Source organism: Ovis aries, chromosome 8 (assembly GCF_016772045.2).
Source record: "Ovis aries strain OAR_USU_Benz2616 breed Rambouillet chromosome 8, ARS-UI_Ramb_v3.0, whole genome shotgun sequence".
NCBI classification, from domain to species: domain Eukaryota; kingdom Metazoa; phylum Chordata; class Mammalia; order Artiodactyla; family Bovidae; genus Ovis; species Ovis aries.
Genome location: NC_056061.1, coordinates 5,751,632 through 5,776,737, shown reverse-complemented (window position 1 = coordinate 5,776,737; position 25,106 = coordinate 5,751,632). Strand labels below are relative to the sequence as shown.

Genomic DNA, 25,106 nt, shown 5'->3' with positions numbered 1-25,106 from the left:
AGTAGAGACAGATGAAAAATTAGGATGTAAATAATTGGGCTGCCCTGGTGGTTCAGATGGTGAAGTGCCTGTCAGCAATGCGGGAAACCTGGGTTTGATCCCTGGGTTGGGAAGATCCCCTGGAGAAGGAAATGGCAACCCTCTCCAGTACTCTTAGCTGGAAAATCCCATGGACAGAGAGGCTTGGTAGGCTACAGTCCGTGGGGTCACAAAGAGTCGGACATGACTGAGAGACTTCACTTTCACTTTCAATGTGATCAGTGTAGATTTTTATGTTGTGAAGTATTGGAACTATTTACCTATTTCTGACTCTTTGGTTTAAAATCATTTGTAGAAGGGAAGGAGCACAGAATCTCTATAGTTAAAAAAATGGGGACACACACATATGCATACCCCTGCCCCACCACCAGATCGTAATATGATGTTTGGAGGATTTATTTTTAATTTGGGGATCACTACCTTGTTTCAGGTAGATTTGTACTTTCTTCTGCCACCTAGACTTTTAATCTCTTAGTGTGGAAACTAATGTTAGCTTTTGGTTCACTAATTTGTCTTATTAATTGTACCAAGCATTATGAAGCCCTGACAGGTCTTAAACTCTGTGTAGCAAATATGTTTTTGATTCATCTTTTCTGCCTTTTCACTGTTATAACAGAACCACCTTACATCTGAAGTCCTGAACTAGCATTTGCTCATGTCGAGGCGGGACTGGTGATCATCCACAAGTGACATGGCTATCTGGGGATACTTGTTGGTTGGGAGGTTGAAGCCAGAGCTCCAGAGAGTGACTCAAACACAATGCCCTCCTGCTTAGTAGGTTATGTGCTGTGCTGTGCTCAGTCCTATCTGACTCTTTGGGACTTCATGGACTGCAGTCTACCAGGCTTCTCTGTCCATGGGATTTCCAGGCCAGAATACTGGAGTAGGTCGCCATGCCTTCCTCCAGGGGATCTTCCCAACTCAGGGATCGAACCCAGGTCTCCTACACTGCAGGTGGATTCTTTACTGTCTGAGCTACCAGAGAAGCCAGGATATACTGGAGTGGGTAGCCTATTCCTTCTCTAGGGGATCTTCCAGACCCAGGACTCAAACCAGGGTCTTCTTGCATTGCAGGCAGATTCTTTACCAGCTGAGCAACCAGGGAATTCCTTAACAGGTTCAGTTCAGTTCAGTTCAGTTCAGTTGCTCAGTTGTGTCCGACTCTTTGCGACCCCATGAATCACAGCACACCAGGCCTCCCTGTCCATCACCATCTCCTGGAGTTCACTCAGACTTATGTCCATCAAGTCAGTGATGCCATCCAGCCGTCTCATCCTGGGTCGTCCCCTTCTCCTCCTGCCCCCAATCCCTCCCAGCATCAGAGTCTTTTCCAATGAGTCAACTCTTCGCATGAGGTGGCCAAAGTACTGGAGTTTCAGCTTTAGCATCATTCCTTCCAAAGAAATCCCAGGGCTGATCTCCCTCAGAATGGACTAGTTGGATCTCCTTGCAGTCCAAGGGACTCTCAAGAGTCTTCTCCAACACCACAGTTCAAAAGCATCAATTCTTCGGTGCTCAGCCTTCTTCACAGTCCAACTCTCACATCCATACATGACCACTGGAAAAACTATAGCCTTGACCAGACGGACCTTTGTTGGCAAAGTAATGTCTGTGCTTTTCAATATGCTATCTAGGTTGGTCATAAATTTCCTTCCAAGGAATAAGCATCTTTTAATTTCATGGCTGCAGTCACCATCTGCAGTGATTTTGGAGCCCAGAAAAATAAAGTCTGACACTGTTTCTACTGTTTCCCCATCTATTTGCCATGAAGTGATGGGACCGGATGCCATGATCTTTGTTTTCTGAATGTTGAGCTTTAGGCCAACTTTTTCACTCTCCTCTTTCAGTTTCATCAAGAGGCTTTTTAGTTCCTCTTTACTTTCTGCCATAAGGGTGGTGTCATCTGCATATCTGAGGTTATTAATATCTCTCCCGGCAATCTTGATTCCAGCTTGTGCTTCGTCCAGCCCAACATTTCTCATGATGTAGTCTGCATAGAAGTTAAATAAGCAGGGTGACTGCCGGGGTCCAGCCCCGGCGGATCCAGGGAATTCAAAGGGTGGACGGCGTCGGCGTGGAAAGACTTGTTTATTTATTAAAGTAAGATTAGATTAAGAAATTATAGTGTAGTAAGAAGATTAAGTGGAGGAAGAGGGCTGAATAGCTTGGTTTACGCGGAAGGCCAATAAAATTCCAGACAAGGAATTTGCACCATCTACGTTGGGCCACCGGCGCCCGCTTGAATATCTAAGGGTGCCTCGCCTTAAGCTCCCTTTCTCGCGGATCTTAACAGCCGGGGCAAGTAAGTAGACCTGGTGAGCCTCCGCGCTCCAGGTGGAAATTCAACCCGAAATTAAAGTAAAGAGCAGAGGGAGGGAAAGAGAGAGGAGAAGAAAGAGAGAGAGAGACACGGGGGAAGCCAGAGTGCCAAGAAACCAGGCCGGGAGACTAGTTAGAGAAGCTGGTCCAAGAAGCTGGCCCCCGGCCCCTGCCCCCATCCTTTATTGTTCAGAAGGCCTTTTATACTTTTGATAAAACACAGAGATCAATGGGTAACACAAGATTATGTAGCGTTCGCAGCTCAGGCTCTTTCTCTACATCATTTGGTATACAAAAGGTCTCAGGTGATTTACATTATCTTCTGGCCAAGAGGCTTGTTAACACTTTTTGGCTCTCTTCCTTAATGAATGTTAATCTTGTTTCCCCTGAAGTGTTTTTCTTTAATCTACATCTCCTTAAAGCATTAACATTAAAGTTACATCTCAATAGAACAAAGGTGCAGTGGGACACAACAAAGAGGGTACTTAACTCAAAGATCTAATGTTGCTAACACAAGGTCTACTACTTGTTTTTCTAACTATATCTACAACTAAAGGATGTGAAAATTTGGCAGCAAATATTGACTCAACAAATGAAACCTTTAATCAGTCCTAAAAAGATTTTGACTCCTCGGAAGCTCCTACATTCCTAGGATGTTTTAAGCTTCCTGTGCCTCCTGCGGTCAGGAGGCCTCAAACAATCACACGCGCAGCTGTAGGAGTCCTGCAGGCAGGCTAGAAAGCCATCAGAGGGTTTTTTGGATTGAAACACTCTTTCAAATGCAGAAGACTAAAGCCCTGAATTGACTTTTTCCAGAAAATGTCAGAAGAGTGGAAAAGCAGAGCACAAAAGCCGGCAGATTTTTGTTGGGGTACATGCTTAGGAATTTCCAGAGGGGTCCCTGAAGTCTGAGCACGCCTTGCGTATGTCAGCTTCCTTCCTCATGACCTTGTCACGGGCGGGATTCCTCACACTGGCTCCCGGCAGGGTGACAATACACAGCCTTGACATACTCCTTTTCCTATTTGGAACCAGTCTGTTGTTCCATGTCCAGTTCTAACTGTTGCTTCCTGACCTGCATACAGATTTCTCAAGAGGCAGGTCAGGTGGTCTGTATTCCCATCTCTTTCAGAATTTTCCACAGTTTCTTGTGATCCACACAGTCAAAGGCTTTGGCATAGTCAAGAAAGCAGAAATAGATGTTTTTCTGGAACTCTCTTGCTTTTTCCATGATCCAGCAGATGTTGGCAGTTTGATCTCTGGTTCCTCTGCCTTTTCTAAAACCAGTTTGAACATCTGGAAGTTCACGGTTCACGTACTGCTGAAGCCTGGCTTGGAGAATTTTGAGCATTACTTTACTAGCGTGTGATATGAGTGCAATTGTGCAGTAGTTTGAGCATTCTTTGGCATTGCCTTTCTTTGGGACTTGCATTAGCCACTGTGAATTCTAGTCTTTTAACATAACCGAATATGATTAAGAGATTTAGGCCACAACAGATTACAGCTATCAGAAACTATTTGGGTGCAAATATAATATGAATAAAATAATAAATGCTTATTATTTTGATTAAACTAATTTATGTAGCTTTTAGGGAATGAATAATGAAGCATATGTCTCCCGAATAATTCTGTACTGTAGATAATGTGTTAACTCCCACTTTTGACTTAATAATTCATTTTTTTTTTAGGCTAGTGAGAATTCCTCAGTATCAAATTCTCATCAAGTCTGACAGAATTGGGATATCCTAAACCTACATTTCCAAAGAGGACATAACAATACTTGTGGAATATGAGGTACAGAATCTTAGGTTAAAAAATATTTTTGCAGGTCTTATTTATTTACATTGAACTCAAGTTAACTGTCAAATAAGAATACTGATAAAAGTAAGGTAAATTGCTACCACCAAATATGTAATCTTAGTCACTTGGAATTTGCTGTATGACTTGGGGAACTACAACCAGGGCTCTGTAACAACTTTGAGGGGTGGGGTGGGGAGGGAGGTGGGAGGGAGAGTCAGGAGGGAGGGGACATATGTCTACCTATGGCTGATTCATGTTGATGTATGGCAGAAACCAACACAGTACTGTAAAGCGATTATCCTTCAGTTAAATTTTTTAAAAATGTAATTTTTAGTATGTAGCTGAATGGAATCCTATTTATCAGTCATATTCAGAAACCTTATTTTAATAGTATTTCCTTCTAAAAAGGAGCTTGGAACACAGCGGGTGGGTCTGTTTCACTTCAGTTCAGTCACTCAGTCATGTCCGACTTTTTGTGACCCCATGGACTGCAGCACACCAGGCTTCCCTGTCCATCACCAACTTCTGGAGCTTACTCAAACTCATGTCCATCGAGTCAGTGATGCCATCCTTCTCATCCTCTGTCATCCTCTTCTCCTCCTGCCCTCAATCTTCCCCAGCATCAGGGTCTTTTCAAATGAGTCAGCTCTTCGCATCAGGTGGCCAAAGTATTGTAGTTTCAGCTTCAGCATCAGGTCTGTTTCAAATATTCTAACTAGAAATTTTCTTTCAGAAAATAGCAATTATAATTTTTTGCTTTCTTTAAAGATTTTCTTTAAAAGGAAGTAAAGAATTAAGTTCAGTATAGGTTATTCTAGCAGGCTTTGTGGCATAGATCCCCTAAGTAATTCATTGTGAGACTCTAGTATCTGCCACCTTAATAAAATTGCTATTAACTGACAACTAAACTTGATACTCTTTAAGTGTACAGGTCACACATAAACCAGTCCAATCATTGAAGGATTTCTGCTCTTACATACTCTATACAATTGTAAGACTGCCCATTTTACAGGATTTTTTTTGAAGCAATGTCTGTAAAAATGCCTGTGAATCCTAAAAAGTGCATGCTAACTTAAAATTTGTTTTTAGGTATTGATATTTCTTGCAAAGTTGAAAGCCTTCTTTACCAAATATGATGGAACCAAAAATATAATGCAGCCATGGCTAAGAAAAATCACTCCCTGTGATTAAATTTTACTGAGTATGAACAATTTTTTTTCTTGATATAGACTCAACTGTACTTTTTTACTCAAGTGGATAAATGAATGCTAAGATATAATCTTAACTTTTTTTTGAAATAAAAATTCAACATACATTAAGCTGATTTTCTGATGTTTATTTTTAATATGACTAAAAATTCATCTTAATGGAAGACTTGGAGAAGGCAGATTTTACTTGGGTTGACAATAATCAAAGAATGCAGTTGATAGAGTGGCTACCATTTACCAAATGACTGTTATGTACTAGGCATTATTCTTTATTGTCTTACATTTATCAACTTTAATCCTTATAGTAACACTGCAGGATAGATATTAGCCTCATTTCACTGGTGAAGAAAGAGAAGCTTAATTAAAGTGACTTGCCTAGTTTTCATAACCGGTTTATATGCTCAGCAGATATTGGAGAATCTGCTCTGTGTTGGCCCTGTCACTATGCTGAGACTGAGAATGCAGTTGTGAACGAGAAAGAGAAGATCTCCACTCTAAAGAAGCTTACACTCAAGTGGTAAAATCAGGATTTTAAAATAGCAGCGTCAGAGTCTAAAGTTCTTCTTAGCTTCCATATTCCCTCCCACCTCCCTGGTGGCTCAGAGATTAAAGTGTCTGCCTACGATGAGGGAGACCTGGGTTTGATCCCTGGGTCGGGAAGATACCCTGGGGAAGCAAATGGCAACCCACTCCAGTACTCTTGCCTGGAGAATCCCATGGACGGAGGAGCCTCGTGGCTACAGTCCACGGAATCGCAAAGAGTTGGACACGACTGAGCGACTTCACTTCACTTCACTTCAAGGATACCACAGAAGAGATGGAGAAGTGGTTTTTAGTGTCACTTAAGAAAGTATGTGGGGATGGAAACTACATACTGGAATATGAGAGAAATATTGGCATATGAGTGTCAAGAAATATCAGGGGAAAAAAAAAAAAACCACCCCAAGGGCCTAGCTGTGTGGTGGGGAATGGTGAGCCTGTGCAACATGACAGACTTGTTTTCTGTAGACACACTTTAGACAGTGTATATTGCGATAGCAGTGACGAACTTGCTGACAGCCTTAAAGGATCATCTCAGTGTATGGCTCTGTGCTGTCCAACATGGTAGCCATTACCTACTTACGGCTTTCAAGTCCCTGAAATGTGGCTAGTGAAACTAAGGAACTGAATGTTAAAATTAAAAAAGTTGTTTTTTTTTTAAAATTTAAAAACTGACACTTGATCCAGTTACTAGATCTTTAAGCATGTCTGGAACAACATGGGTATGTGAACCTATTTTTTTTTTGCCTATATTTTAAGAAAATTATATACAGATCAAGTATTTGTGATGAAAATTTAGCATATGAATTGATGTGTGCTGTAATATAAAATACACACTAGATTTTGAAAACATGATAAAAAAAGAATATAAAATACCCATTAATTATTTAGAAAATAGTTACATGCTGAAATGATATTTTGGATATGCTAGGTTACATAAAGTATTAGTTTCAATTGTTTTTTACTTTTTAAAAAATACACCTACTAAGAAATCTTTTATTATATACATGGATTACGTTATATTTGTACTGGAGAAAGCTGGTATAATCAAAGGAGTCCTGGTGAAGACAGTCTGGTCCATATATTACCTTTTATTTCCGGCATCAGAATATTTTCTTAGTATACATCATTATCCTTTTATCAAAAGTTATGTATTGCTCATTGTTCTAAGAATGAATGTTGTGCAAGTGTGAAAGTGAAAGTGTTAGTCACTCAGTTGTGTCTGACTCTTTGTGACCCCATGGACTGAAGCCCACCAGGCTCCTCTGTCCGTGGGATTCTCCAGGCAAGAATACTGGAGTGGGTTGCCATACCCTTCTCCAGGGGATCTTCCCAACCCAGAGATCGAACCCAGGTCTCCTGAATTGTAGGTGGATTCTTTACTGAGCTACCAGAGTAGCCCATTGTTCTTTCTAAGAATGCATGTTAAGAATCATGTTAATAACTGTGTCAACATTTCTTTCCAGAGTAGAAATATAAAATTATTTACACCATGCACTTACATGAACTGTCTGTATACAAGCGTATATAACACATTGGTTTCCAGAGTATTTCCTGTAATACGTTTTCGAAAACAGAAAGTAAATGTAAGTATTCTGTGGAACTATATTCAAGGATTGACAGGCTTGGGGGCGAAACACTTTATTATACACTATACAATATATATAATTATGACAAAAGCAAACATTATAAAAAGTATAAAAATAGACAAAAAAAAGATACAAACGCAATATATTTTGGTCAGAATTTCAGATGTGTTTTTTTTTCTTCTCTCTCCCCTTTACTTCAAAAGTTATAAATACTTTGGAAGCAGCATGCATTGTTGCACTTTTGATTTTTTGTTGTACGGTTAATGAATTTGAAAGTCTGGATGACTGGGGATCATCTATTTGGCCTTCCCATTCTTTCGTTTCTTCTTCTTTGATTATTAAAGGTTTTCCTAGAGTTTGGCCAACAAGGTTACAGACTTCTTGAGCTTTGCGCCATGCGTTTTCTACAGCAGCAAGACAGGCTTGTCGTCTTAGGAATTAAATGCAGAGATGATTAGTAAGACATCCAACAAACTGTAGGATGGAACAGTTTTGTTTAATTAGTTGATAATTCATTGAAAGATGTGCTTAACTTACCGAAGGTTATCAACAGAACCTGGCATATGATAGAACTGGGGTTGGCTGATGACAACAGAGCTATCTAGCTTTTCAACAAGAAAGTTACAGATATTTTGCATTTTTCCGAATTCAGTAAATGTAATGCAGACCTGTAAATGAAATAACAGTTGAAATTATTTTCATTTCTGATTTCAAATTTTTTTCTACATGTGAGTTAAAAAAAAGTAAAGACAGACTACAGTGAGGTCATTTTATAGTATGTAACAGATAAGAAAGGCCTACTTGGTACTTATAACCAAATTTTGTTATTGAATTTATCTTTGCTTATGAATTTTTTAATTTGTTTAATGTTGACTTGAACATTTAAAAATTCATTTTAAATCAGTCAGGGACTTTTTTATGAAACAGAATTGGGGGGCTTCCCCTTCAATTTTATTATTTGGCTAAATTCTTAGCCTGATAAATGTTTCATGACTCTTTAGACATTAGCTAGCTTCCTGATTAGCGGTAATTACTTCATGCTTCACTGCTGTCAGTGAGGTATGCTTCTTCATCCAATAGTTATTTTCAGATCTATACGCAGAAGCTCATCTATTTCATTATGCCATCTGCCTTTAATTATGTGGAAGCAGTTCTTATATATTCAGCAATACTTGAAAACTGTAGTCTTTAAACATTCTATGGAAGCAAACTAAACCTTTTTCCTAAGGAAACTTTACACAAGCTCAATACGTAAAACAATAAAGTGCAGGTACTGAAGTACTTTATGTAAAACATATAATACTCTATGTAAAGTATGTGAAACAATAATGTACAGATACTTAAGCACAGGCTGGAGTAGCACAGAGTCATCTTATACAATACAGAACAGTTGCCTTTCATCATAAATGTTATCCACGGAAGACTGATGTTCTGTCTGGTTTCAATACTTTGGATTAATTTGCTCTTTTTTCTAGTTTCTAAAGGCAGAAGCTTAGATTATTTATTTCAGATTTTTCTTCTTTTTACTATATGCATTCAATGCTAACACTTCTCGCTAAGCCCTGCTTTCGCTGCATCTCATAGTTTTTGATAGATTGTATTTTCATTTTCATTTCGTTCTAAACATATTAAAATTTATCTTGGGATGTCTTCATTGATCCACATGTCATTTAAAGTATGTTGTTTAATCTCCACATATTTGGGGGTTTTCCAATTGTGTTTCTGTTACTGATTTCTAGTTTAATTCCATTGTGATCAGAGAGCAGACATTATATTATCTATCCTTTTAAACTTGTTAAGGTATAAGTTTTGGCCTAGAATGTATTTTAGGGGTAAGGGGAGCAGAGAAAGGTTTACTGCAGAGCCAAGTATTAAGAACGGGTGGCTTGTTCTTGAAAGACCCAAATTCCAAATGTGTGCTATCTTGGTGAATGTTCCATGAGAGCTTGAGAAGAATTCTCTTTTGGGAGAAGTATTTTATAGATTTCCATTTTTTTGTTGTTTTTTAGTCGTTAAGTTGTGTCCGACTCTTCGTGAACCCATGGCTCCTCTGTCCGTGGGATTTTCTAGACAAGAACACTGGAGTGGGTTGCCATTTCCTTCTCCAGGAGATCTTCTTGACCCAGGAGTTGATGGAACCCATGTCTCGTGCTTGGCAGGTGGATCTTTACCACTGAACCACCTGAGAAGCCCCGTAGATGTCCATTATATCCAGTCAATTGACGGTATTGTTGAATTTAACTAGGTCCTTACTGATTTTATGCCTGTGGAATCTGCCCCTTCTTTTTTTTAAGAAATTATTTATCTGGCTGCATCAGGTCTTAGTTGCTGCACACAGGGTCTTCACTGCATCATGTGGGAGCTTTTGTGTGGTGTACAGTCTGTCTGCTTGCGGCCCACAGGCTTAGTTGCTCCATGGCCTGTGGGATCTTAGTTCCCTGACCAGGGACTGAACCCAAGTCCCCTGCACTGCCAGGTAGACTGTTAACCACTGGACCACCAGGGAAGTCCCTGAATCTGTCCCTTTTTGATAAAGGAAGTTGGAGACTCCAACTATGATGGTGGACTCATCTATTTCTCCTAGAGGTTCTATTAGTTTTTGCCTGATGTAGTTTGACACTCAGGAGAATGCATATTAAAGACTGTTATTATTTTTTGGCTGTGCCACTGTGGGCCATGTGGGATCTTAGTTCCCTGACCAGGGACTGAACCCTGCACTGGAAGCACAGAGTCTTAACCATTGGACCACCAGGGAAGTCCCCATGGATTGTTATGTTTCTTGGAAAACTGCCCTGCATCATTACATAATACCCTTCTGTATCCTTGATAACTCCCTATTATGAAGTCTGCTCTGTCTAAAATTACAATAGTGACTCTTGCTTTCTTTTGATAAGTATTAGCATGATTAATTTTTCTCCATGGATATCTATATATGTCTTTATATTTAAAACAGATTTCTCATAGATAACATATAGTTTGATGGTGTTTTTTGATCCACTGTGACAATCTGTCTTTTAATTGCTACATTTAGACCACTGATGTTCAAAGCATTACTGACATAGCTGGATTAATATCTACCATATTCTTTACTGTTTTCTATGTTTCCTTTGTTCTTTTTTCTAAGTTCTGTCTTCTGCCTTTTGTGATTTTAATTGAGCATTTCATGATTTCTTTTTTTTTCTCCTTTCTTAGCATATCAGTTATATTTTTTAAGCTTTTATTAGTGGTTTCCCTAAAGTACATAATACATATTTACAATGAATCCAAGTCCACTTTAAATAACACTATACCACTTTATGGGCTGTATAACTATAATAAGAAAATAATCCTAAGTATTCCACCCCATCTCTTGTATCATTACTGTCATTCATCTCACTTATACATCAGCATGCGTGCATGCTTAGTCGCTTCAGTTGTATCCAACTCTTTGCAACGCTGTGGACTGTAGCCTGCCAGACTCCTCTATCCATACTCCAGGCAAGAATACTGGAGTGGCTTGCCATGCTCTCCTCCAGGGGATCTTCCTGACCCAGGGCTTGAACCTGTGTCTCTTATGTCTCCTGCATTGGCAGGCAGGTTCTTTACTGAGCCATGGGGAAAGCCCCTTAAATTATTTGTATTTAATGTGATTATTGATATGGTTCTTCTGACCTTGCTATTGATTTTCTATTTGTCTCATATTTTCTTTGTTCCCCTCTCCCCATTTTCTGCCTTTTTGGGAAGAGATTGAGTATATTTTTTATTCTATTTGATATCTTTCATTGGTTTCTTTACTGTAACCTGTTACTTTAGTGTCTGCTTTAGAGTTTACAGGATATATATGTTTAATTTATCTCAGTCTACCTTCAGGAGATACACCATTTCACACATAGGAAACTTTAAATATTGTACTTCAATTTCTCCCTTCATGCTATTGCTTTTGTATGTTTTATATATGTTATAATCCCTAAAGTTCATCATTATCTTTTTGTTTAAACAATTATTTTTATATAGGTGTAGAGTTATAGAGATATAAGAAAAATATCAAATCTACCTATGTAGTTACCATTTTCAGTGTTCTTCATTCCTCTCTGTAGATTCCTATTCCTTTCTAGTACCATTTTCTTCCACCTACCCAACTCTGTTTAACATTCCTTGGATTGAAGGTCTATGGTAATAAATTCTTTCAGATTTCTGAAAAAGTCTATAATTGGCCTTTGATTTTGAACAATATTTTTGCTGAATATAGGGGAAATAGAAGATAGGAAAAATATGATTTAAATGCATAAATCAAGTATAAATATGATTTATACATTGGACAAGGGATTGGCAACCCACTCCAGTATTCTTGCCTGGAAAATCCCATGGACAGAGGAGCCTAGCAGGCCACAGTCCATGGGGTCACAAGAGTTGGATATGACTTAGCAACTAAAACCACTAAAACCAAACCACATATAAAATATTTCACAACAAAAATGGAGAGTTGAGAAAAGATTAGATGAGATAATGTATGGAACACACATGACACATGGAAACGTGCAAGGACAAGGAGAGGGAAGACTGTTTCTACTACTTTTCCTATAGACTTTTTAATAGACTTTTATTGAATGCTTATTGTGTCGAGGTTTTTAAAATCTCTCCAACACTGAAACTGTAACAAGAAAACAACATAAGAAGTGGAAAGACAGATAAAGGAATTGCAAAGCTGAGGTTTTACTTCAACATTTCCCAGGTGGATCCCTAAAATCATCATCATTGTTGTTGTTTGGTCACTAAGTCATGTCCGGACTCTCTGCGACCCCGTGGACTGTAGCCTGTCAGGCTCCTCTGTCCATTGGATTTCCCAGGCAAGAATACTGGAGTGGGTCACCATTTCCTTCTCCAGGGGATCTTCCTGAGCCAGGAATTGAACGTGAGGTGCCTATGACATCTCCTGCATTGCAGGTGGATTCTTCATTGCTGAGCCAACAGGGAAGCCCAAAATCATTAAAGTATTTTTAAAATTCCTTCAGATAGTTAAATTTTAAGTGAAAAAATTACAAATTTATTCAAGTTAATATAGGGACAACAGTGTATTATGATAATTACTAACTCAAGAGGTAAGAAGCTAGGATTCTAATTTCCATTCTAATTCTTGTAATATGATCGTTAAAAATTCTGAGCCTAAGCTATCTTAGCCACACCGTTAAATTTAGGAAAAATAATGTATTATCTGCCTGAAGGTAGGACTAGGTGATTTCTTAAGGCAGAGGAACCAGAGATCAAATTGCCAGCATCCGCTGGATCATCGAAAAAGCAAGAGAGTTCCAGAAAAACATCTATTTCTGCTTTCTTGACTATGCCAAAGCCTTTAACTGTGTGGACCACAAGAAACTGTGGAAAATTCTGAGAGATGGGAATACCAGACCACCTGACTGCCTCTTGAGAAATCTGTATGCAGGTCAGGAAGCAGCAGTTAGAACTGGACATGGAACAACAGACTGGTTCCAAATAGGAAAAGGAGTACGTCAAGGCTGTATATTGTCACCCTGCTTATTTAACTTATATGCAGAGCACATCGTAAGAAATGCTGGACTGGAAGAAACACAAGCTGGAATCAAGATTGCCCGGAGAAATATCAATAACCTCAGATATGCAGATGACACCACCCTTATGGCAGAAAGTGAAGAGGAACTAAAAAGCCTCTTGATGAAAGTGAAAGTGGAGAGTGAAAAAGTTGGCCTAAAGCTCAATATTCACAAAGATCATGTTTTCACAAAGATCATGGCCTCTGGTCCCATCACTTCATGGGAAATAGATGGGGAAACAGTGGAAATAGTGTCAGACTTTATTTTCTGGGGCTCCAAAATCACTGCAGATGGTGATTGCAGCCATGAAATTAAAAGACACTTACTCCTTGGAAGAAAAGTTATGACCAACCTAGATAGTATATTCAAAAGCAGAGATATTACTTTGCCGACTAAGGTCCGTCTAGTCAAGGCTATGGTTTTCCTGTGGTCATGTACGGATGTGAGAGTTGGACTGTGAAGAAGGCTGAACGCCGAAGAACTGATGCTTTTGAACTGTGGTGTTGGAGAAGACTCTTGAGAGTCCCTTGGACTGCAAGGAGATCCAACCAGTCTATCCTAAAGGAGATCAGTCCTGGGTGTTCACTGGAAGGACTGATGCTAAAGCTGAAACTCCAGTACTTTGGCCACCTCATTCGAAGAGTTGACTCATTGGAAAGGACTCTGATGCTGGGAGGGATTGGGGGCAGGAGGAGAAGGGGACGACCGAGGATGAGATGGCTGGATGGCATCACTGACTCGATGGACATGAGTCTGAGTGAACTCCGGGAGATGGTGATGGACAGGGAGGCCTGGCGTGCTGTGATTCATGGGGTCGCAAAGAGTAGGACACGACTGAGCAACTGAACTAAACTGAAAGGCAAAGTTTCTCTGATTAGATTAACCAGAGTCCATTCTAATCCACTCTTGTTTGTTTCCTGTGGCAAGGAAGTGGTGTGACTAAGCACATACTCCCAGTTTGGAATCAAAGAGACAGCAGTCTTCTAACCTGGCTGTAACTACTTATAACATACTCTGACTTCATAAAGTCCTGATCATAAAATCTTTGAAGATAAGTAAAAAGCTCAACAGTTCTAGGAACTAAATGTTTTCATTCAGTTCAGTTCAGTCGCTCAGTCATGTCCGACTCTTCGTAACCCCATGAATCGCAGCACGCCAGGCCTCCCTGTCCATCACCAACTCCCGGAGTTCACACAAACTCATCTGCATTGATTTGGTGATGCCATCCAGCCATCTCATCCTCTGTCATCCCCTTCTCCTCCTGTCCACAATCCCTCCCAGCAGAGTCTTTTCCAATGAGTCAACTCTTCGCATGAGGTGGCCAAAGTACTGGAGCTTCAGCCTTAGCATCATTCCTTCCAAAGAAATCCCAGGGCTGGTCTCCTTCAGAATGGACTGGTTGGATCTCCTTGCAGTTCAAGGGACTCTCAAGAGTCTTCTCCAACACCACAGTTCAAAAGCATCAATTCTTCGGTGCTCAGCCTTCTTCACAGTCCAACTCTCACATCCATACATGACCACAGGAAAAACCATAGCCTTGACTAGACGGACCTTAGTTGGCAAAGTAATGTCTCTGCTTTTGAATATACTATCTAGGTTTTCATTAATTGTGTGTAAAAAAATACACAATTTTTTCAATTTGTGCAAAGGTTGAGTAGTTTTTATTTTTAAATCTATCTTAACAAAAAATAAAATTGTCTTGTGAAACAAAAGAATGTTGAAGTCTTTCAATCCTTTATGCTATGACTATTAATTTCCAATTTATCTGCGGAGAAGAAATTCTTCCTCTGTAGTGTTTCTTCCTGTTGACTACATGATAGCATTATGAAAATTTTGTTCAGGTGGCAATTAAATGCTACTTCCCTCTTGCTATTTTTATTCCATTTCAAAACAATTTCTCTTAAATCTCACCCAGATATGTTAACACCAAAAATGATTTTGAGGAAAATGATCTTTTATCAACACCATGAGAAGTATTTTTCCTGTACTTGACTTTCAAGAATAAAATTAAATGCAAATTGTCCCCACAAAGTCATGCTGTTTCCAGTTATTTGTGAAGATAATACATACCTCTGCTTCCATGTGATAAGCATTTTCTAGCCTTTTAAAATCCTTTGTCACAGTTACATTTTCTGACTGAAAGAGAAAGTACAAGAATATGATTACTGAATGTTTGGCTACTAAATGCAATTAATCTAAAACATAAAGTATAAACCTGTACTTATTAAAATCAGAATAACAAAATATGTGAAAAGAACTGGCTTGCCTAATGCTTTAAAATTTTCCTAAAAAAAAAAACGTAAATTCAGAAAACTACAAATATTTGCTGATATTTCATAATTGTCATTCCACTTGTAATTTTTACATTGTTAAGTATGAACTTAGGGTGATATATATCTGAAGCATTATTTGTACATAAAACATTCTGAATGTTGTAGGGATGTTAGAGTTTATAAAATGTTTAATAATTTAAACATTTAATATTATAATTTAATAATTTATTATAATTTAATAATTTATAATTTAATATTATGGTTTGTTTACAAATAATACTAATTTACTGAACACATATAGTATGTAACTTTGGGCAAGTTACTCAACTTTTTGAGACATAGTTTCCACACTTACAAAATTGTGTTACATTGCATGTGAGGTAGTAGGTAGATGGGCCCCAGGCTGAGCCACTGGAGTTTGTCAGGTTGAGCGATTGGAGCTTGTCTCCCCTTCCCCCGTATTTCGGGGAAAAAGATAATGGCAGGAGCAGAGAGGAACTAAGCCCTGAAAGTGAAAGTGAAGTTGCTCAGTCATGTCCAACTCTTTGCGACCCCATGGACTGTAGCCCACCAGGCTCCTTAGTCCATGGAATTTTCCAGGCAAGATTACTGGAGTGGGTTGCCATTTCCTTCTCCAGCGGATCTGCCCAACCCAGGGATCGAACCTCGGTCTCCCACACGGCAGGCAGACCGTCTGAGCCACCTGGAATAAAAAGATGACCACATCTTTCATTCTTCAGGAAAAGGAGACCTCCCTGACTGTACATGTGCAGAAAAGTTCCTAGGGGGTCAAAAGAGAAGGGGGTGCTAACCCAAAATATGTTTTGCCAACCCCTCAGAGACCTTTGAGCTGGAATCCATCTTGGCCAAAAGATTCGTGCGCACATTGGAGCGGGCCCTGAGTCAGATCAGATATGGGCAATAAGCAAGGTAATTGGCTAGAGGAAAACAAAGACCTGGAAGAAGGCCCCTATTTAAGCAATTCAAACCGCACCTTCAGCGCTCCTCCTGAGCAAAGATGCCCTAACTCTTCTCTGAGTGCGTAGCTGTGCTTTACTTCTGTCTTAAATAAACTGCTTTTCTTTGTGCTCTTTCACACGTATGGTGCTTCTAATAATCTCTGCCTGTTTTACGACCTTGGTCTCTTAAAATTCTTTTTTCAAAGAGGTCAAGGGCCAGGGCTCTGCTTCTAGTCAGTAGCCCCTAGTGGTCTAGTGGTTAGGATTCCTGGTTTTCACCCAGTCAGCACAGGTTTGATTCCCAGGCAGGAAACTAAGATCTTGCTTCAAGCTGCCACTCACTGCTGTTCCCTCCAAGATCACATTGAACTGATTTGAGGATTTAATGAAAAGTTGTGAATAAAATGCTTGACACAGAAGGTACTTGGCAAAACGAGACGAAATATCATTATGATATAAACATTTCCAGAAATATTGGACCTAAGCCAGCCTGTTCTTAGAAAAGTAACATTAATGCTTTTTGACTCTCTGGGTAAGTACAGGGTATATAATTCTGATAAAAAAGTTGAACTTATTTTGTTTCAAAAGAGTTTTAAAATTTAGTGAAATGAATTCTTGACTTACTCCCATTCATGGGGATAGGCAGAACTTATATTTTATAAATATTTGTATCTTTAAAAATATATGCTAAGTAAAGATGCTGCTGCTCAATCATTTAATTGTTATTTGGTAAAGGATTTAGATGCACATGAATTTTAAGATATACACTAATTTCAAGCCATTTATAGACCTAGAAAATTCTAAAAAGCTTTAACCTGAAAATCTGAACTTAAGTTCCAATTATAGCTCTGATGTCAGTTTCAGTGAAAATATTAATTCATTTTTGTGATAATATTTATTACCATCTTATGGAAATAATTATTCATTGTAGAAAATTACAGTATTGATAAACTAAACCAATGCTGTATACATTGCTTAAAGTTGAAAACATGAAACTTGATACCTGAAACATTTGTCATTTAGCATTCTTTTATGACATGTAAACATATCTTCTATTTTCTTAGATGTCTTTTTTCAGTTTTCCCCCACTTTACTTGATAAATATACATAAGACTTCTGAAGGAAAAATTAGAGAAATAATTCTAGGAAAGGTAGCAGAAAAGAAAGTATCTTTTATTGTTTCACTTAACATTATAGTTTTTATAAAAATAATATACACTAATTAATGAATATCTAATACTAGAGAAAGAATAGTCTCCAAACCCCTTATGTTAATATTTCAGTAAACATTAAATCATCTATCCATGCACATAAAAATTTGTAGATCTATGTATAGAATTTTTTATAAATGAAATTATACTGTACATGCTGTTCTGAAACCTTTTAGTAACTTCTACTTTAGAAACATTTAAAATCTACAGAAAAGTTGCCAGGATAGTATAGAGTTCCATATACCTCAGTTTCAGGTTTTTCTGATGTTATCATTTTTTTATTACTATGGTACATATCAGTGCAGTTCAGTCGCTCAGTCTTGTCCGACTCTGTGACATATACACATACATTCACAATTGTTTCTGCATCTATCCATCTGATATATACTAAGCTAAACACGAGTTCATACTGATGCTTCTAATTAAGAACCACAGAGTTCATTCTAACCTTCCTTTCTTATCTGTAATTTCCTCTCCAGTCCCTCAGCCACCAACCACCTATTTTTCAAGCCTACTAATGGCAGCCCACTCCAGTATTCTTGCCTGGAGAATCCCAGGAACAGGGGAGCCTAGTGGGCTGCCGTCTATGGGGTCGCACAAAGTTGGACACGACTGAAGCGACTTAGCAGCAGCATACATATAGTTTCAGAACTGCAAACCTTGGAAAAAACATTTACTAACTAGAGTACAGAGTTTATATATCTTTCATCTTTATCATTAGTTTCTAGTAAAATATAATTTTCCGAAACTCAGGATACTCCGCTCACCTTCTGTCCCCATGTTCCGTGCAATTATGTCATTCATCTGCAACAGAGTTACAGGTTCATTTGTCACAGTCTGGGTTCTGTCCTGGAATTGATCTGTTTTTTTTTCAAACTTGCATAATTAGTGTTCCCTTTTTGTGATTTACAGTTTTATGGGTTTCGACAAATGTATTCACCACTCCAGTACCACACAGAATAATTTTTCCCCTTGAGAAGCTTCTCTGTGCACCTCCTTTATAGTTAATCACTTTGCCATCAAACAACCTGTCCACCGATTTATGTCCCTATAGTTTTCCCTTTTCCAGAATGTCACATGAATGGATCATAGAATGTAAACCTTTTGAATCTGTTTTTTTCACTTATAATATTTAAGCTTTGCCCATGTTGTTCTGTGAATACCTTGCACCTCTTTATTGCTGAGTAATTTTCCAATGCATGGATGTAACAGTTATCCATTCCACTGTTGAAAACATCTTGGCTGTTCCAAGTTCTAAAGTTTTAGTGAGTTATGAATAAATCTGCTATAAATATTCTTGTACAAATTTATATGTGAATGTAAGTCTTTGATTCTCATGTGGGTTAATGGTTCCTATAATAAGTATAACTTTGTAAGAAGCTGTAAGACTGTCTTTCAAAGTGGCCATACCGCTTTGCAGTCTCACCAGCAATGAATGAAAATTTCTGTTGTTTCACATCTTTGACAGCATTTGCTATCATCAATGATATTGGATTTTAGTCAATCTAATACATGCATAATGGTATCAAATTGTGGTTTTAATTTGCATTTCTTTAATGACAAATAATGTGGAGGATCTTTTCATGTGTTTACTTGCCATCTGTATATATTCTTTGGTGAAGTATATGTTCAGGCATCTTGTGCTTTTTAATTGAGTTATTTGTTTTATTATTGAATCAACCATAAGATCAAATAAAGCAGTAATTTTTATTTTTAAGGGCACTTTTATTTTTAAGGGCTTTAAGTACAGTAACTTACCCATTTAGGAGAAAACAAAACCCTTTTCCTTATACCAAAATAAATTCCAAATGTAGTAAATAGTTAACGTACTATAAAGGGTCCCTAAAAAGTCCAGGAAATATTAGTTAATAGTTACATAGCCTCAGGCTTGCAAAGGACCCAATAAGCATTACACCAAAGTCAGAAAACTTTTTTTTGCAGGAGAAATGTTTATTTGAAGTGAAAAACAATAAAAACAGTAGTACTTTAACCAACATATGAAGCAGATCAAGAAAACAATAAAAACAGATTACATTAGTTATTACAAATTTGGGGATTTAAAAAACTCTTATCATTTAGCTTTAATCTCCTTATGAGAAACTTTCCTTATGAAGAAAATAAAACTTCGAAGAGTTTAAGTGATTTACTAGAAGACTCAAATATCGTAAAAAATTTTACTATTAAGAGAATTTAAATAAATCTTTAAAATTTTTAATGTTTAATACTGCAAACAAGGTTACATGGCAAATACGAAATTGGGAAAATTTTTGCAATATATGAGATAGTTATTGATAATCTTAATTTTTAAAGTTCTCATAAATTTCAAAAGGAAAGATAACAGAAAAATAGGAACAATGATAGGGAATGTTTAATAAGTGTTTTATTTAAAATGCAGTGATCAGGAATGTTTAAGTATTTTATGGTTGAATGAGTAAATACTGCTTGGAACTTTAAAACATTTTTCCATGAAAACACTCAAAATGAGGTCATGCCTTCACAGGTGAAACTATATATAACCGTAAAATTATATATGATCTATATGATAGCTGAATAGTTTATTAAAAACCACTTTCTAAGTACACATTATGTGAGGAGTACGAAATATAACCCATCAATACAAAGCAAGAAGTGAAGTGAAGTCACTCAGTCGTGTCCAACTCTTTGGGACCCATGGACTAGCCCACCAATCTCCTCCATCCATGGGAGTCTCCAGGCAAGAATACTGGAGTGGGTTGCCATTTCCTTCTCCAGGGAATCTTCCCGACCCAGGGATCGAACCCAGGTCTCCCACATTGCAGGCAGATGCTTTAACCTCTGCACCACCAGGGTCTCCACTCTGGAGAGGTTTAGAATATGGAGGAGAGATAAGGAGAGTAGTAATTATAATATAAAGTGATACATTTTATTAGGGGTTGTGAATGGGGTATGGTATGCAGGGAATAGTATAGGAAAAAAATGCTCAAGAAGTGAACTTGGGCTGGTTTTTAAAGGAAAAAAGAGGGAAGTCAGTTTATGAGGGGAGAAGATGACAGGAAATGACAGAAATAAGCTCCATCTATTAAGCAAAAGAGTTTGGAATATGAGGGGCCTTTTAATCAGGGGAGTGATGTTTATAAACACAGATTTTAAAGTTTAAAATGAATAAAGATTTTGTGAAGACTCATTAAATTCACCCTGAAATGTAATATAAATGATTTTATTTGCACTTTCTACTGAACAAATTATTTACCACTGCTTTCCTCCATCAGCAGAGATAATCTGGAGATTACTGACCTTTGCATGTCTTGAACATTAAGTCTTTAATGTAATCACTTTAAGTTGGATGTAGTGATTGATCCTGTTTTACATATTTGAAGTTGCAGCCATGTGAGCTCCATATACATTTTAAGCAAAAACTTAAGAATTAGTTATATTATTCAAATACGTCTGCAACACTGGCAGCAGTTTTGGGGAGAAAATATATTTCTATATATTAAATTCATTTTATTCACATAATTTATAATTAGCAGCAGATCCTTCTAAACTGTAAATCATTTAGAGGCATCTTTCCAATATGACTTTTAAAATAAATCTATGCTTATAAATGCAATCTATGTTTATAAGTACAAATAAAACTTCTCCTTAAAATAAAGACTTGCTTTTTCAGGGTGTGTCATTTCTAACAAGAGCATTTTTAAGAACTCAGTGTTGGGGGGACACAAATCACGGCTCTGGCCTTCAGGCTACTCTGTAATATGAGGGATCTGAGACAGCCTATGAAGTCTGTGCTTTCTTATTCTCTTTCATTCTAATTATCTGGAGCCTAGGCTAGTTGAAAGAAACCTAGATTTTGGTTTTGAGAATACAGGAGTTCAAATATAACCCTGAGTGTTATTTAACCTCCTTAAATCTGGAAAGTGGGGATATTAAAACCTGCTTAACAGGGGTATTGCACGAATTAAATAAGACTCATTCATTTTTTTTTTTAAAGTGGGCTTAGGGCAAGATTTATTTAGGGATTTGTTTCAGGAACATCTCTGGTAAGAAGAGGTATTTCATATATGTGGCATGTACAATACAATGGCTTAATTTTCTTTTTTAAGCTAAAACTAAACAATTCGGAGAAAATTTTGAGTCTTTATAAAACGAAAATGGGTACAATATTCCCCCTATCTCGCCCCAGCCTCACATTACTTTTTGCGAAAAATACCAAAGACTCACTTTCATGTAAAGCTTTCCCCGGCTGGGAGGAGGGGTGCAGAATAAAAACAAAAAAATGAGACCATGTCTAGCACATTACTTATGCAAGCATTTACATCTTATTGTTTCAAGCTTAACAGTTCGTCATTTCAAGGTTAAAAACAAAATACTGCAACAAGTGATACCAAATAAAACCCCACTCAATTTTAATTCTTTTGTTTTACAAGTCACTGCGGGTGATAATTACTTTCCCCTAGAAGGATAGGCTGGGAAAGATTGAAGGCGAGGGGAGAAGGGGACGACAGAGGATGAGATGGCTGGATGGCATCACCGACTCGATGGACACGAGTTTGAGGAAACTCCGGGAGTTGGTGATGGACAGGGAGGCCTGGCGTGCCGCAGTTCATGGGGTCGCTGAGTCGGACACGACCGAGCGACTGAACTGAACTGAGCAGGATGGACCAGAGATACACACTCAGCCAGGTCCTCGCGGCCCCTCACGCCGCCGATGACACAAAGGTGTCCTAGACGCTCAAAACCCTCCCCGCCCCTACCCTCCGCCGCCGCCTTTCCGCGGTCGGGCGGGAAGCTCCTGGCCGGCGGAGCTCTCACCTGCACGCCCTGCTGCCGGAGGCTCTGCGTGATGTAGTCCAGGCGGCGGCAAACGCTCTTCTTGGCCTCGGCCGCCGCCTCCTTGGTGCTGCTCACCCGCACGACCACCTGCGCCCGGTCCGGGCTCGCAGACACCTCCGCGGTGCCGCTGACATGCACCTCGCGGGAGGGGGTTTGGGCCGGCGCTGAGGAGAGAGGGCGGCGGAGGCCGGGCAGCGTCTCTCCACCCGAGAGCAGATAGTTCTCCCGGCCTCGGTCAGCCCAGGGAAGCAGTTCCACGAACACCCGCGACTGAGGGGTCTGTTGCAACGACATAGCGATGGCAGCTTGGTTGTCCGTAGCAACTCAGAGCCGACGGCGGCCGAAGGGGTCCAAGGCCTCAAGGCTGGCGCGGCGCGGCGCAAAGGATATCGGGATGGGCTTGGCGGTCCGGGAGCCGCTGTGGAGGACGGGAGCTACGCTGTGCGGAGGCTTTTGCCGCGTCTCCTTTACGAGTTGTTGGCTGAGCGCGGCGCTGTGGTTTTTAACTTGCTTACCTGGTGGCCTTGGAAAACCTGAGGGAGGTTTCTATGCGACCACCCTCTCAGTGAGCTCCCCTTTCTACGCCGTCCGTCTGCCTCGGCCGGCGACGCGCCGTGCATCCCTCGGAAGTTTCCTCAGAGGCCGGAACGGCTCTTTTTATTCTTAATCTGCCGTGGGTCTCCGATTGTCCCAATTTTGTCTTTACTTTTGTCTAACTTTACTATTCCACTTGCGCAGTGGACCCCACGGCACCGTAGAGCGCCAGAAATTTGTGTTGGCTTGAACTTTACCAGTTTGATCATAGAAGTTTATGATTCCTAGAATCTCAGTTTCATCGCCTCTAAAGCCGTGTTGATAATACGTTCCACGTTTGCAATGTGATCATAAAGTAATTGCCATATGGAAAGCAGAAAATAATGGATAATGATAATAGCTAAAGCTTTGCCATGCTTTTCAAATCTCTTGAATTTTCTCTAAAATTCCTGGAATGGTTCTGGCCTTGAATAAGGACAAGACAAACTCTAGTGGTATCAAAGCACATTCAACAGCGACATGGCAAAACCTTACACTACTTAGTTCTTATCTTTACCCTTTGCTTGAAAAATATCACAATCTTTAACCTAGTGACCCGCATTAAGTAGATTTTCTTCCTACCAATAATAATGATGTATAAAAATAGCCCTGTCCCAGAGGAAAAATATTTTTTTTTGATAATTTTTTTTTAAAGACAACTATTCTCTTGAAAGGAGCCTGAAAAAGCCAACCGACAATCCTCAGGTAGTTTCTTCTCTATCATTATTCTTTTATTTTTGATGAGTAAGATGATTCAACTAAATCAGACAGTACCCGCAGCCCCTTCATTGGTTCATGGATAGTTTTGTATATATTTATTTTGATGTATATTGTTAGATAAAAGCAATTATATGTTAGTATTTTAATTTTAAAAACCTTTCTACTATGTTTTTAAATAATTTATCACCAAAAATAATGTTTCTTGAATCTTGTGGAGAATTCTTTTTGTTTAATGATAAATGTGGAAAAATATAATCTTCAAGGCGAACCATTGAATGAATGAACATCATAGGTAAAAAGCAATAGGAGTTTTAAGTGCATATAAATATTTAGGGTATGATAAAAGTAAGTTTCAAATACCTGGGAAAATGGTACAGGGATAATTGGTTGGCTATGTGAAAAAAGTATTGATCTGTATCTTAACATGCACTAAAAATAAAATCCAGATGAGGCAAAAAATAAAAAGAGAAGAGAGAGTGGGTAAATATAAATATAGGAATGAGAAGGACTTTCTAGGCATGATTTCAAATGCAGCAACCATAAGGAAAGGCCTGACAAATTTGATTACACTAAAAGAATGTCAGTATGTGAAACAAAACAAAAAGGTGAGGGGCAAATAAATTGGGAAAAAATGTTTGTATAAAAAGCTAATAGTCTTAATGTTTAGTGAGCTCTTACCAGAAAAAAATGAAAGAAAAATGAATAATTTTACAGAGGTAAACCTTGGATCATTCATAGCTGCCATAATAAAATACCATGGAGTGGGTGGCTTAGAAATTTATTTTCTCTGGAAAGCTAAGAAATCCAAGATGAAGGTTTGGTGTCTCCTTGGTTTGTAGACAACCTTCTCACTATGACCTCACGTGACCTTTCTTATGTGCACAAGGATCCCTGGTATTTCTCTTATAAGAAGGCCAGTTCTGAAATCCCCTGGAGAAGGGAATGGCAACCCACTTCAGTACTCTTGCCTGGAGAATTCCATGGACAGAGGAGCCTAACAGGCTATAGTCTGTGGAGTCACAAAGAGTCAGACAGGACTTGCTGCTATTTGTGATCCCATGTATAGTAGTCCATGGAATATTCGAGGCCAGAATACTGGAGTGAGTAGCCTTTCCCTCCTCCAGGGGATCTTCCCAGCCTAGGGATCGAACCCAGGTCTCCCACATTGCAGGCAGATTCTTTACCAGCTGAGCCACCAGGGAAGCCCAAGAATACTGGAGTGGGTAACCTATCCCTTCTCCAGGAGATCTTCCCTACCCAGTAATTGAACCGGGGTCTCCTGCATTGCAGGCGGATTCTTGACCAACTGAGCTATCAGGGAAGCCCAAATTTTACAATAAATATCCTTTTTTTGAACTGTCATTTTGGAAAATGACAAAGTTAGTAGGAATGGAGTTGGGATAGATAAAGGAGTAATTTTGAAAGAAAAATGGAATAGTTCATGGCAAAAGAACTATATAGTAAATAAAAGAGGAGGATGAACCAAAGCTAATAAAGATTGTCAGTCAGAACTGGGA

At 38.8% G+C, this 25,106-nt stretch overlaps 1 protein-coding gene across 1 annotated transcript; it reads right to left on the bottom strand.

Annotated features, from left to right (window-relative positions):
- Positions 1–5,479: 5,479 nt before the first annotated feature.
- IRAK1BP1 (interleukin 1 receptor associated kinase 1 binding protein 1) lies at positions 5,480–22,617 on the bottom strand. The gene is made up of 4 exons (XM_004011114.6): positions 22,276–22,617; positions 15,112–15,177; positions 8,033–8,163; positions 5,480–7,925 (listed from the first exon to the last, which is right to left on the bottom strand). The coding sequence occupies exons 1-4, from the start codon at positions 22,588–22,590 to the stop codon at positions 7,655–7,657; spliced, it is 783 nt and encodes a 260-aa protein (XP_004011163.1). The 5' UTR covers positions 22,591–22,617; the 3' UTR covers positions 5,480–7,654.
- Positions 22,618–25,106: the final 2,489 nt, after the last annotated feature.

What these genes read in the sequence shown, in the direction of transcription:
- IRAK1BP1 (XM_004011114.6), bottom strand. Translation starts at nt 22,590, where the DNA reads ATGTCGTTGCAACAGACCCCTCAGTCGCGGGTGTTCGTGGAACTGCTT. An exon ending in TCCGGCAGCAGGGCGTGCAG is followed by an intron (nt 15,178 to 22,275) that starts GTGAGAGCTCCG and finishes TTTCTCTTTCAG; the next exon opens with TCAGAAAATGTAACTGTGAC. An exon ending in GGTTCTGTTGATAACCTTCG is followed by an intron (nt 7,926 to 8,032) that starts GTAAGTTAAGCA and finishes TTAATTCCTAAG; the next exon opens with ACGACAAGCCTGTCTTGCTG.